At 39.8% G+C, this 13,711-nt stretch overlaps 1 protein-coding gene across 2 annotated transcripts in view; it reads left to right on the forward strand.

The window, feature by feature from the left end:
• Positions 1–1,495: 1,495 nt before the first annotated feature.
• Positions 1,496–13,711, forward strand: part of arfgef3 (ARFGEF family member 3) — a 103,249-nt gene continuing 91,033 nt past the window's right edge. Inside the window, exons 1-5 of one of the 2 annotated variants that reach the window (XM_079842886.1) lie at positions 1,496–1,660; positions 5,065–5,120; positions 5,542–5,619; positions 9,798–9,929; positions 10,235–10,303. In XM_079842886.1, coding sequence (XP_079699012.1) covers positions 1,576–1,660; positions 5,065–5,120; positions 5,542–5,619; positions 9,798–9,929; positions 10,235–10,303 — 420 coding nt within the window. In that variant the 5' untranslated portion in view covers positions 1,496–1,575. Of the gene's footprint in view, positions 1,661–5,064; positions 5,121–5,540; positions 5,620–9,797; positions 9,930–10,234; positions 10,304–13,711 lie in introns of those variants that run through there. The other variant, XR_013818442.1, reaches the window with a different exon arrangement.

Consider the following 13,711-nt stretch of genomic DNA (forward strand, 5'->3'; position numbering starts at 1 on the left):
CTTCAGCTCCATTTAATAAATCTAGGGCGGGACTTTTGTCTGTGGGGAGTTGATTGGATGGTTGTGGTTTGCTATTGGTCGATCTCGTGTGAGTGACAGGTTGCCCCGCCCTCACACCAGTGCACACGTCATCAGAGAAGAGATGTCACTCAAAAAGTTGAGTAGAGATTATGAGGTACATGCATTAAAAAAAAAATAATACACAGATAAATAAGCTATAATAATTATTGCAATATTCAATAAAAAAAACAAAAAAAAAACAAGAATGATGAATTTTGATTTCATGGCGACTTTAAATTTGCCAATTAAAGGGGTATATAAAATAAAATAAAGAGGAAAATAATGTTTTTGAACGTGACATAATCATTAATCATTACGACTCAAACTTCAGCTCCATATAATAAATGTAGGGCGGGACTTTTGTCTGTGGGGAGTTGATTGGATGGTTGTGGTTTGCTATTGGTCGATCTCGTGTGAGTGACAGGTTGCCCCGCCCTCACACCAGTAAACACAAAATATCTTTTGATCTTTAAAAGATAATCTTTAATTAAAGTTTACGAGGCACATGAATTAAAAAATAATAATAATGTGCAAATAAATCAATTATAATAAATATTACAATGCTCCATAAAAAAAAAAAATAATAATAAAAAAACAAAAAAAACAAGATTGGTCAATTTTATATAATAAATGTAGGGCGGGACTTTTGACTGTGAGGAATTGATTGGATGGTTGTGGTTTGCTATTGGTCGATCTTGTGTGAGTGACAGGTTGCCCCGCCCTCACACCAGTGAACACGTCATCAGAGAAGAGATGTCACTCAAAAATGTATTATAGAGATTATGAGGCACATGCATTAAAACATTTTTTTTTTATAAATAAATAGGCCTAATGCACGGATAAATAATTTATAATAAATATTGCAAATTAAAAAATTAAACAAAAATAAAATAATGGTTTATTTCATGGCGACATTAAATTAAAGCCAATTAAAGGGGTATATTAAAATAAAAAGGCTAATCATTAATCATTACGACTCCATATAATAAATCCAGTGCAGCAATGTTTCTTCTTTTGGACGAAAATAATAAAGTAGCCTATAGGCTACTATGGCGAGATATTACCTTATGAATATATATATATTCAGAAATTGTTCAATGTGCTTGGTATTCTTCCAATGGCAAAGATGAACGTAGTATATATTAATCAGATAGTAGTGACGCTGCGTTATTTCCCTCCGCCAACGAAGGCGTTGCTTATTAATATTAATAACCAATCCTTCGCAATAGTAGCTTTCGTACCTTAACTCGCGGACGGGAAGTAGCTGGACACACACCTTACAAATCAGAAAACCCTGCATGAGCGCTTTAATCCCGTCGGAAGTGTTAGTACTAGTGTTAGTTAGTATCCGCGGCTTCCCCGCTTATGATAACAGCTGACGTGGAGTGTGACGTCTCACTGTTGTTATAGTGAATCATCTCTACTGTTGGGATGCTGAGCCTTGGGCTGGAGGCCTGAAAAACATCATTTCTACAGCACGCACCACCATATCATTTCTCCATCACCATCCGCGCAATGGAGGAGATTCTCCGCAAGCTCCAGAAGGAGGCATCGGGCGGTAAACACAAAGCGATTCGGGACGCGTGCGGTGTGGCGTGCGGTAAGATGAGGATGCACCTGTTTGTGGAGAGTCTGTGTGGAGTGAATGAGTTCAGCATCTTAAAAATAATGTTTTATGCCCGAGAACAACACTATATACAGTATACAGTCAGAGAACACAAGTGTGCCCGGCTTTCACGGATGTTTATATTTACAGCAACTCAATCCTCATACAGCAGCTGTTACTGGATGTGTTGTCAAAATGCACATTTTAGAACAGCATGAAGAATGGACACATGCAAACTGAAATAAAACAAATAAATAGTTGTGTGTGCTATGTGTGCATTTGAACCATGTTTATTTGAATGGTTTGGCTTTAAACCTCTTTATTCTCAAAATGCATGGTACAAAAAAAAAAAAAAAGTCCCTTGTTAATAGGGTGTTTTTGGATATGCACTATGAGTAGAATACCATTGATATGTTAATCATATTTACAATTATTGAGGCATGGTGGCTTGGACAGTGATTTTAAATGACTAGCTTCTGTGTTTTAATAGTTAATTTAATCTTTTTAATGATTACTTTAATTTTTCTTTTCTTGGTAATTGAGAGATGTAAGTTTTTTTGTGCATAAGCACTTTGCTTTTGATCCAGAAATGTTTAAATAACAGCAACATTATTATTATTACTATTATTATTATTATTATTAGTAGTAGTATTAGTAGTATAATATTTAGTGAAAATATTAATAAGCATTAATTTTGTGCATAAGATCCATAAAATGTTTTATTATTATTATTAGTAGTAGTAGTATAATATTTAGTGAAAATATTAATAAGCATTAATTTTGTGCATAAGATCCATAAGAGTTTATGATCCAGAAATGTATAAAATAACAGCAACATTATTACTATTATTATTATTAGTATTATAATATTTAGTGAAAATATTAATAAGCATTAATAAACCATAATACATATTCTTATTTATTGTAATCTTTAATATAATACACATTTAAAGTAGTATAGTTTTGTTCTTATTCTGTGTTCTTGCATTGTGTTTAACTCATGGGCTGTTTAGTGCATGGGCACATATACAATAGTTTATGATAATGTGGAGCTTCATGCACTTCTTTGACCTTTCAGTGTTTCTGCGTATCACACACTGTCAGTCCTGCTGTGGAAACAAACTGATGCTGCTGTGCAACTCTGGCTCATTTACAGGATCAATGAATAGCTCAGATGACAGCATAGCAAGGCTTGATATGAGTCATTTTATTTCATCATACCAGTATAGTTTGTTTTGCTTTAAATACGGTTTTTACATCATCAAGAAATGTCATAATTCTTGTCACCAATTTCAGTATCACAAAAAAACTAATACTAGCCTCAAACTCTCAAGCTTACTGAAGACAAGTCAACCTTCAGTGATTAAAATAAGCACAGAGAAACTAATTACAAGCAATAGGACAAAAAACAGCAATAGAACAAATAAATATCTACCTGAAAAACATCAAGCATTAGAAATAAGAAAAACTAGCCTACATGAATTGTAGAATCTAAAGTAATCAAATGTATAAAAAAACACACTGCAAAGTCTTCACTGTATAAATTAAATATACAGTACATTTATTCTTATTAAAGTTACAAAAGTGATTGAGTGAAAGAGCAGTGAGAGATTTTCTCTCTTTTGTTGTCTGATTATTTTAGGTTTATTAGGCTGCTGTCTCTTTAAGAGCGAATGCACGGATCCAATACACTGATACACATGTGTTTACTTTCTCAACTGTTTACCTTAAGACATACATGACTGTGTTTATGAGGATACTTGACTCATAAGTGTGTGTATTTGACTGTTCAACCCCAATTGACCGTTCGCAAAGACCCGCCCCCTTTAGTTACTGTTGCTATGTCCAACAAGCCATGGCGTTCTCACACCACAAACACACACACACGTGTTCTCACATAGAGAAAATACATCGCGGAGCAAAGAGGACACTGACAACACGCCGACAGACAGGACAGAGCAAGTTATTTTTTATATGAAACAAAGTCTAAACTTTAAAATGTTGTCTTTTTTTAAGAAATGTAAACCACAAATAGCGTTTTGTGGCTCTTTAATGTGTGGTGATCGCTGTAGCGCCTCAGTTAAAGCTGCTCGTGAACCGATCGTCTCTTCCTTCTAGTTCATTGATAAGTACGAAATAAACATGAATGAACACTAAAAGAAATGTTGTTTCAACTCCAGAAAGACGTCAGTACACCGTTTTCCAAGTTCAAGTCCACCAACGTTAATCTACTAACTCTCCTGACTGCTTTGTCAGACAAACCAGCAGATTCTGCGATGTGATTGGTCAGATCGCCTGTCAATCAAACTCGCGGCGAAGGGTGAATTAGGCGACAAAAAACACACGTTCAGTTCCATGAGGAGCAGCGGCTTCATGTGCGTGTGTCTCTCAAGCCACCGCAGGAACTTTCTGAGGGAACTAGGGACTTTGGGGTGGCACTCGATGTGTTTCGACCACAGAAACCAGGGTTTAAATGAAGTTCCTGTGAAATAGTGTCCGCTAAGGACCCAAGAGCGATTCTATTGGCTGAAAACACTTTTAATGGGTAATCTGTTCAGAGCCTGATAACAATTCTTACAAAATCACGTTTTGATTTTTGTCGTTTAAATTGTGTTAAAATATTCTTTAACGTCCTGCAAATCATATGTTTCATATACTAGTATAACCAAAACTATAAGTTGTGAAATCAAGCATATCTCGTTCTTAAAGTTTTTTTTAGTTAGCGTACGTTCTAGCATAGCATACAGCTACCCGATTAGCTCAGTTTATACACCACGGTTGCACTTACCCTACATCTTAAAAGCCCCGCTTTAATGTTTATACAATTAAATCCTGTTGTATTTATTTTGTGCACCTGTTCTGTATATTATAGTTTTTTTTAGGCCTACATTACTATGTTATGATTTTGTATTGGTATTATTACTTAGTTTATCAATTGAAATAATGTACAATATGTTAGGCATGTTATTGCTCCCATTATAGCAATCGATTGCATATTTCAAATAAATGTCGTCTGTGTGAACTTAGCATGAGTTTATTTTTAAACAATTGCTTGTCCAGAACCATGTATTATGAAAATTATTCCTGGTGATTTCGGTGGAGACGGGGCTTCAGACTGATTCTGAAACAGTCTCTCTGACAGCGAAATGAGAACTCCTCTTTCGCTGCTTATTGCACTTCAATGATTTTAAAATCGCCCGATTTAAACCGCAATGCTTAAAAGCGCACACAATGCAGCACAGCAACTTCACATGAACGTAACCGCGAAAGAGACGATAGTCCAACACCTCTAACACTTGACACATTTTTAATTGTTAGGAATAATGAGGTTTTAAAGAGTGTTTTTTCATATCAAAATAATGTTCATTTTTTTGTCAATTTTCCCTGTGCTTTTGCAGAGACCCTTCAAGCTCAGAATGGATCCGTTAAAATACCACCATTTAAACTCAGGCAAGTATTTTAATTCCATATACAATATTTGTATTTTTCAGCATTGTATTTTCTCAGATATACTTTCTCACATAATCTATATGATGATCCATACAGACATAATCCATAAAAGACAACCGACAAGCACATTTATTAGGTTTTGCATTACAATCCCTATCTTTATATCTCTAATTTGTACACAGTGAAAAAAAAGCATTACAATGACCAAATGCACAAGATTTGTTCAACTATACCGTTGAAATGGGATTGCTTCTTTAAGCTTCTTCTATATTTATTTATACAGTAGGTGCTTTCATTCAAAGTGTCTAACAAATGATCTCTGAATCATCAGCGGCTGACTGTGACAGTAGAAAATGCTTCAGTCCTCGAGCTTCATCTTTCATGTTGTGCAGTGTTATTAATGTGAACTGTTTTTGTGCAGAGAGAAGTGTTTCTTCCCTCTTCAGATGGCACTGGAGTCTAAAAACACTAAACTGGCTCAGACGGCCCTCACTGGAATGCAGGTGTGTGCATTGCTCAACACATACAGAAGTATATAGGCACGCTTAAGATAAAGCAGGACACAGTATATTTAGTCTCTAATTTATTTAATGGTATTGCTAAGCCAGTGTTAGACTCATAGCTCACTTTGCGATGTTTGTACATGAATAGACCATATCTTGGGACCAGAATATACAGTACAAATGGCAGCTGTGGTTGCCATAACTTTACTGTTAAAGTACAATAGCAAGTTTTACAGATTGAACTTACATTTATAGTAAAACACAAACAAACATATTTTTCATTAAAGGTGCAGTAAACAATTGCTCCTCCCCCAAAATGAACATGCAATGAAAGAGTGGATGTCTCTTTATCACAGCTGAAGCAAAGTAAAAATAATGCTTTTGCGAAAAATAATGCAAAGATGATTTATTCATATTATTATTATTTTATAAAAAATTCACTGTGGACATTTCTCATGCTATCTGTCTGTGTATAGTTCATGGGAACTTTGATATGTTCCTGGTATGTGAATACATTTAAATAAAAAAATTTGATCACAAAAAAATAATGCGAAGATGATGAATGAACGACAAGGAAGAACAAAAAACTGAACATGCAGTACACGAGTAAATACAAGCATGAGTTGGTTATTAGTCGCCAGCAGGCCCAGACAAACAACAACACTCAAAAATGTCCTGAAGCTAATGTGACACGCCACAGTCATATCTTGGTTCTGTGAAACATCAAAACCAATGTTACTCACGAATGGAGCAGAAACAACTCTACTTCTGCATCCGTGGTCAGCCCTTCCCGCTCTCTAACATCTCTCCTGCGCTGGAAAGCTTTTCTAATATTAACGTGGGTCGTAAAGCTCTTGCCTGATCATAAACAGAGATATTCCTCTGGGCTTTTCTCTTTTGTAATGTCTCTCAGCCATTTCTCTTTCTACAGTCTTTCTTCAAACCTCCCTCTTGTTCACTCTCTTCTCCCCCATCATGAGAGAACGCATCCCCAACTGCTGATTGGCTCTCTCTCTCTCTCTCTCTCCTCCCCCTTTATGAGCGGACACACCCCCTGCTGCTTATTGGCTCACTCTCTCTCCTCCCCCTTTATGAGTGGACACACCCACTACTGCTTATCGGCTCACTCTCTCTCCTCCCCCTTTATGAGCAGACACACCCCCTGCTGCTTATTGGCTCACTCTCTCTCCTCCCCCTTTATGAGTGGACACACCCACTACTGCTTATCGGCTCACTCTCTCTCCTCCCCCTTTATGAGCAGACACACCCCCTGCTGCTTATTGGCTCACTCTCTCTCCTCCCCCTTTATGAGTGGACACACCCACTACTGCTTATCGGCTCACTCTCTCTCCTCCCCCTTTATGAGCAGACACACCCCCTGCTGCTTATTGGCTCACTCTCTCTCCTCCCCCTTTATGAGCAGACACACCCCCTGCTGCTTATTGGCTCACTCTCTCTCCTCCCCCTTTATGAGCAGACACACCCCCTGCTGCTTATTGGCTCACTCTCTCTCCTCCCCCTTTATGAGTGGACACACCCACTACTGCTTATCGGCTCACTCTCTCTCCTCCCCCTTTATGAGCGGACACGCCCACTACTGCTTATCGGCTCACTCTCTCTCCTCCCCCTTTATGAGCAGACACACCCCCTGCTGCTTATTGGCTCACTCTCTCTCCTCCCCCTTTATGAGTGGACACGCCCCCTACTGCTTATCGGCTCACTCTCTCTCCTCCCCCTTTATGAGCGAACACGCCCCCTACTGCTTATCGGCTCCCTCTCTCTCCTCCCCCTTTATGAGCGGACACGCCCACTACTGCTTATCGGCTCACTCTCTCTCCTCCCCCTTTATGAGCGAACACACCCCCTACTGCTTATCGGCTCACTCTCTCTCCTCCCCCTTTATGAGTGGACACGCCCACTACTGCTTATCGGCTCACTCTCTCTCCTCCCCCTTTATGAGCGAACACACCCCCTACTGCTTATCGGCTCACTCTCTCTCCTCTCCCTTTATGAGCGGACACGCCCACTACTGCTTATCGGCTCACTCTCTCTCCTCCCCCTTTATGAGCAGACACACCCCGTGCTGCTTATCGGCTCACTCTCTCTCCTCCCCCTTTATGAGCAGACACACCCCCTGCTGCTTATCGGCTCACTCTCTCTCCTCCCCCTTTATGAGCGAACACGCCCCCTACTGCTTATCGGCTCACTCTCTCTCCTCCCCCTTTGAGTGGACACGCCCCCTACTGCTTATCGGCTCACTCTCTCTCCTCCCCCTTTATGAGCGGACACGCCCACTACTGCTTATCGGCTCACTCTCTCTCCTCCCCCTTTATGAGCAGACACACCCCCTGCTGCTTATCGGCTCACTCTCTCTCCTCCCCCTTTATGAGCAGACACACCCCCTGCTGCTTATCGGCTCACTCTCTCTCCTCCCCCTTTATGAGCGAACACGCCCCCTACTGCTTATCGGCTCACTCTCTCTCCTCCCCCTTTGAGTGGACACGCCCCCTACTGCTTATCGGCTCACTCTCTCTCCTCCCCCTTTATGAGTGGACACGCCCCCTACTGCTGATTGGCTCACTCTCTCTCCTCCCCCTTTATGAGTGGACACACCCCCTTCTGCTGATTAGCTCACTCTCTCTCCTCCCCCTTTATGAGTGGACACACCCCCTACTGCTTATTGGCTCACTCTCTCTCCTCCCCCTTTATGAGTGGACACGCCCCCTACTGCTGATTGGCTGTGTGTTGTGCTGCTCAGTCCGATCCACTTTCAGCAGCGTTTCTCAGAAATCGCTTACTGCACCTTTAACTTAAATAATCTTAATATAGAAAATGACCATAACCACCTTGAAAAACACAGGTGTAAAGAGAAAGACACATGATGAATCAAAGTTGAATGTGAACAGTAACTTATACTTTCTTTTTCACTTCCAAAAATTGTACATTTAACAGTATTGTACTGTAAAATTGACAGGAAATGCGTAACTGGATCTTTTACAGTTTTTTAGTGTGTAGAGTAAGTGAACTTACTGTTACATTTGAACAGGTTTTAAAATTATGATGATTTTTGCAGTGAATGCCTAGCATTGTGGTTTGCATGCAAACACTCCCATTTTAAACGTTTATAATTCAGCTTACAAACATGGCAAGATGACCAGTGTAGGGATCGACCTATATGGATTTTTTAGTGCCGATGCCGATACCGATTTTTTTTCATCAGCCTTAGCCGATGACTGATACGGGCTGCCGATTTTCTTGAGCCGATATTTGGAGCCGATACTGCTTTTGCTCTCTCAATTTACAACATAAAAATGACACAATGATCATGATGATAATTTAAAATGTACAATTTAAAAAAGGAACATTTATTGAACTAAAAAAAACCTATATTTAACAAATAGTAACAAGAATAGTAGAACAAGAAGAAAAAAAAGAGTTCAGTGGTGAAAATAAATTCTGAAAATAAATATTTAAGCATAAATAAAAGAATTACACTATTGCACACATTATCAACAAGCAAGCAGCATAATAAAGTGCACACTGACTGTACTATACTTCATTTTAAAACTATTTACAACCTAGTTATTTAATGGTTACACTCTAAAAAATGCTGGGTTAAAAATAACCCAAGTTGGGTTGAATATGGACTAACCCAGCAATTGGGTTGTTTTGACCCAGCGGTTGGGTTAAATGTTTGCTTAAAACAACCCAATTGCTGGATTAAAACAACCCAATTGCTGGATTAGTCCATTTTCAACCCAACTTGGGTTATTTTTAACCCAGCATTTTTTAGAGTGTAGGTGCACTTAACTTAATCTCTTGTAGAGCAACACCAGCAGTAATTCAGGACAAAATCTCAGAATGCTCCACGTGAAACTTCAGTTTTTCGACCTTTTACCATCGTGTCAATTCTCAATTGATTTTGATTAATATGCGCGAGGGAGGGAGAGCAAGACAGTTTGAAGACGGTGAGAGCTGCCCTGTGGACGCCTGTCTGTAAATAATGCAGCAGCCTTGTATCGGCCGATACACGTAAAAAAATATCGACCCGATATATCGGCCGGCCGATATATCGGTCTAACACTAGACCAGTGTTTGTTTGTTTTTTTTAAATGTTGGTCAGTTCATACTCTTCTCAGCCTTTTGCATGTTTTGCTGTTGTCCTGTGGCGTTGACAGAAGATCCTGTGTGAGGATCGCTTTGTTGCTGTGGAAACAGAGGCTCGAGAGAAGCAGCTGTTGAGTCAGATCCTGGAAGCCATCAGGGTGACGCCCACCCTACACGAAGACCTGCAGGTGGAGGTCATGAAGGTCCGTGTTTCAATCTCTGTTCCTCCATCATCAGTGTGTGTGATGTGGTTTGTGGAGAAAAGCCCTGCATTGGAGCTGGAATTGTCAAAAATATTGTGTTGCTGCTTAATCAATTCTGTGTAAGCGCTGCACCTGTCGTCTAATTGGACGGATTTGCAGCATTGCTGGCATCCAGTCGTCCCTAGACACGCTGTGCTCCTCATCTCCTGTTTCTGTTACTGAAGTGTTGAATCGTTATAGGTAGAGATGCTGCCAAATGGCTGTTATATTAAATGGCTAATATTTTGTAGTTCTTTGTGTTGTAGGTCCTGCTTTGTGTCACCTACTCCTCTACCTTTGAGATCAATGGGCACAACATCTTGAGAATCGCTGAGGTAAGACGTGCTTTATTGGCGTTTGACTGACAGAACGAAGCGGTGAATTGCAAATTGCTAATCTGAAGTGATTCTGGCAACTGAAGTCCTTGTCAAAGGTCTGTCAAAGACTGCTGTGCTGTGAAGCTTTAATTAGGACGATGCAGCAGTTTGCTCACTATCACAGCGTTTTAGGTCACACTTGTCCAGCGGTTACACAAATCGGCCTCTAAATGTGATCGGCCCCTTCACTTTCTGTCATTTTAGGACCATTAAGAACCATATATATCAGATTATTTCATTATTTTCATAGCAAATATGCACATTGGGCCTCATTCATGAAACTTTCGTAAATACATGAGTAATTTGCTTTACGAAAATCTCCTCCAGATTCACAAACTCTTCGTATGCCATGGATTCAGTAGTTAAACGTGTGTATATTAATGAATCCCGAACATTCGTAAATAGGATGCGCTTGCACGCTCATTCATAATTAGCATAATCCCCGCCCATGAGTTACAACTGCAAATGACGTGTGCAGGAACGCTGTGGAATGCTAAAGAGACTAATTGGCCATATGCCTAGCAATAAATATTAAATTATCGCGTGTCCGTCAAAGCATTTTTAGCCAGCTAAAAACGCCTGGTGCTCTTCTGAAAACGGCCAGCTGGTGGCGCTTGAGAGCACTTTGCAAGGGAAGCGTTTTCCCAGCTGCGATACTTTGGTTGCTATGATACGGAATATCCATGGCAGGAATGTGTAACTAGTATCTCATTTTGAAGAATATTACTGAATATAAAAAAATGCAGTGAAAAGCAGTATTAAAGGTGCACTATGTAATATTTTTTCAGCAAAATATCCAAAAAACGCTAGGCCCGTGTGATATATTGTTCAGTTGAGTACTTACAATATCCCAATTGTTTCCAACTATTTGTAAATCGTGAGATGCTATTTTAACCAATGAACCGGGACGTGTGAGGGCGTGGCCTGTCGATGACATCATATCCGCGTTCCCCTCGGTTTCTGGTTTTATTCTGCAGAAACGCTTTCCTCTCACTGCAGTGTGAACAAGTGTCATAGCAGCGTCTGAGAGAACGCACAGAGTAACGCCATCCCATCATCAACACACTCAGATGTGTCTAATATGATCAGCAGAGCTGCGTTACCTCACACTCATGAGCGGAGGAGAGGAAGTGGCGACTGTGGCATAATAAAAGTCCCGCTGCTCACGAGGCATGTGTTGCGTTCATCTAATTAACAATCGCTCCAACGGTTCCTCAGCTCCACAACACTCGTCCTGCTCTGTTAATAATCACATCCATCAACTTGATTTCTGCCCGAGTCCTGTCCCGATTCTTTCCCACCGGCTGTAAGCTGAAGACCACATGTCCCAAGATTCTGCGCTCAAACGTGCCGTCATCAAACTACGCCTTTATTTTGAATAGGCGACGTCTAGCGGACGGAGAAGTTACATAGTGCACCTTTAACTTCTCCATTATTGTTCAATCGGTGTACAATTGGGATGATTGGTCAGTGTAGTTTTTTGTCCCGCCCTTCCTCCTCCACTATGATTGGACGGCCTGGTAAAAAGTGACAGTGACGAGCCCTGCCTATTACCCAATGTTGGAACAGAAGAAAGAAGAAAAAAAAAGACCGGGCAAATGAACTCTTGAAGTATTATTATGGTACATGGAGCATCAAAATGCAGTTTGCCTAGATTAGAACACAGCCCGTTAAACGTGGTAGGGAGCAGGTGTACATTTCTTTCGTACCAACTAACATTTTCGTCAACCGGAATATTTTCGTCAATCCGAAAATTTATGTCAGAGCTACTTTACGAACGATTTACACACACATCCGTTCTGCTCATGTTTCATGAATGAGGCCCTTTGCCACTATTTCTCATTGCTATAATGCAAAAATAATAATAATTACTTTAATTAGAAAAAAAACAACAACAATCATATACTACAAATACTACATACACACAACAACAATACATACTATATATAATGCATAAAATAAGGTATTTATGCATCATGGTAGTATTTATTGTACCTCCTTTTTTGCTGATTTAAAGGGATAGTTCACCCAAAAATGAAAGTTTTGTCATTATTTATTAACCCACATGTCGTTCCAAACGTGTATGACTTACTTTTTTGTTTGGAGCACAAAAGAAGTTATTTTGAAATATGGATCAGGGTTTTTTGTCCATATTATGATGGTCAATGTTGTTTTGGACCCCATTTACTTTCATTGTATGGACATAAACACTCAACATATTATTCAGCATATCCTTTTTGTGTATTTTGCAGAAGAAAGAAAGTCATACGGTTTGTGAATAAATAATGACAGAACTTAACTGAAACTAATGTAAGACTAAATGAAGCTGAATCTGACCCATCTAGTATCAGAGAAGGCTCTGAAATCTGAATCACGGCTTTAAATCTTCATTTTTTTTTCCATTTTCTAAAAATTGTTCACCAATTATTTTCAGTGTTCAAAAAGATCAGGAAGATATTTAACCTCATAATGCTGTGAGTTTTCCCCCCCCACTAATTGTCATTTTAAGGGAAATTTTAGATATGAACCATGCATGCAGATTTGATGTATTATGCTAATTGTAGTTGATGATCAAACAGTTGGATGCTAAGTGATCGTCTGTGTAGACTGGGTTTCTCCCCCTCCTTTGTGTGTCTGACTTTGTTATCTTGGCCCTGGTTGGCCATAAACGGCTCATAAACGCACATCATGATGTGTAAATGGGTCTGGTACTCACACAGGACTGATCTGAGGAGCCCCAGGGAACGGAGGCTGAAGCATGGGCAGTCATACAGCAGACCCATGAAGCATTTGGACACGGCATTTGATAACAGAATATCAAAGCAAGCGTGTTTATTTTAAGGGTAGTTCTCCTCTAGCTGTGCATTAAAGGATTTTAATTTGACGTGATGGAGGCAAAGAACTAAGCAGAGTGCATTGAAACGGTTTAATGCAGAGCTAGCTGTGGATCATCTTGCTTATACCATGGTCATTTTCCAGCATTGATATGGTAAAGCTGCACATAATTTGACTGGAAGGGTTCAAATGGAAGTTATTTTAATGTCAGTTACGGCTCTTTAGATCCAGCATGGTCTTAAATTCAGATACAAAGATAAAGGATTGCAGTAAGATTACTGCGTGAGTAGTGTGTATGAGTAGAGTACTGTGTGAGTACTGCGTGTGAGTAGAGTAGTGCATGTGAATACTGTGAGTAGAGTACTGCGTGTGAGTACTGCGTGTGAGTAGAGTAGTGCATGTGAATACTGTGAGTAGAGTACTGCGTGTGAGTACTGCGTGTGAGTAGAGTAGTGCATGTGAATACTGTGAGTAGAGTACTGCGTGTGAGTACTGCGTGTGAGTAGTGCATATGAGTAGTGCGTGTGAATA

The sequence above is a fragment of the Gobio gobio genome (assembly GCF_949357685.1).
Source record: "Gobio gobio genome assembly, chromosome: 18".
Classification (NCBI taxonomy): domain Eukaryota; kingdom Metazoa; phylum Chordata; class Actinopteri; order Cypriniformes; family Gobionidae; genus Gobio; species Gobio gobio.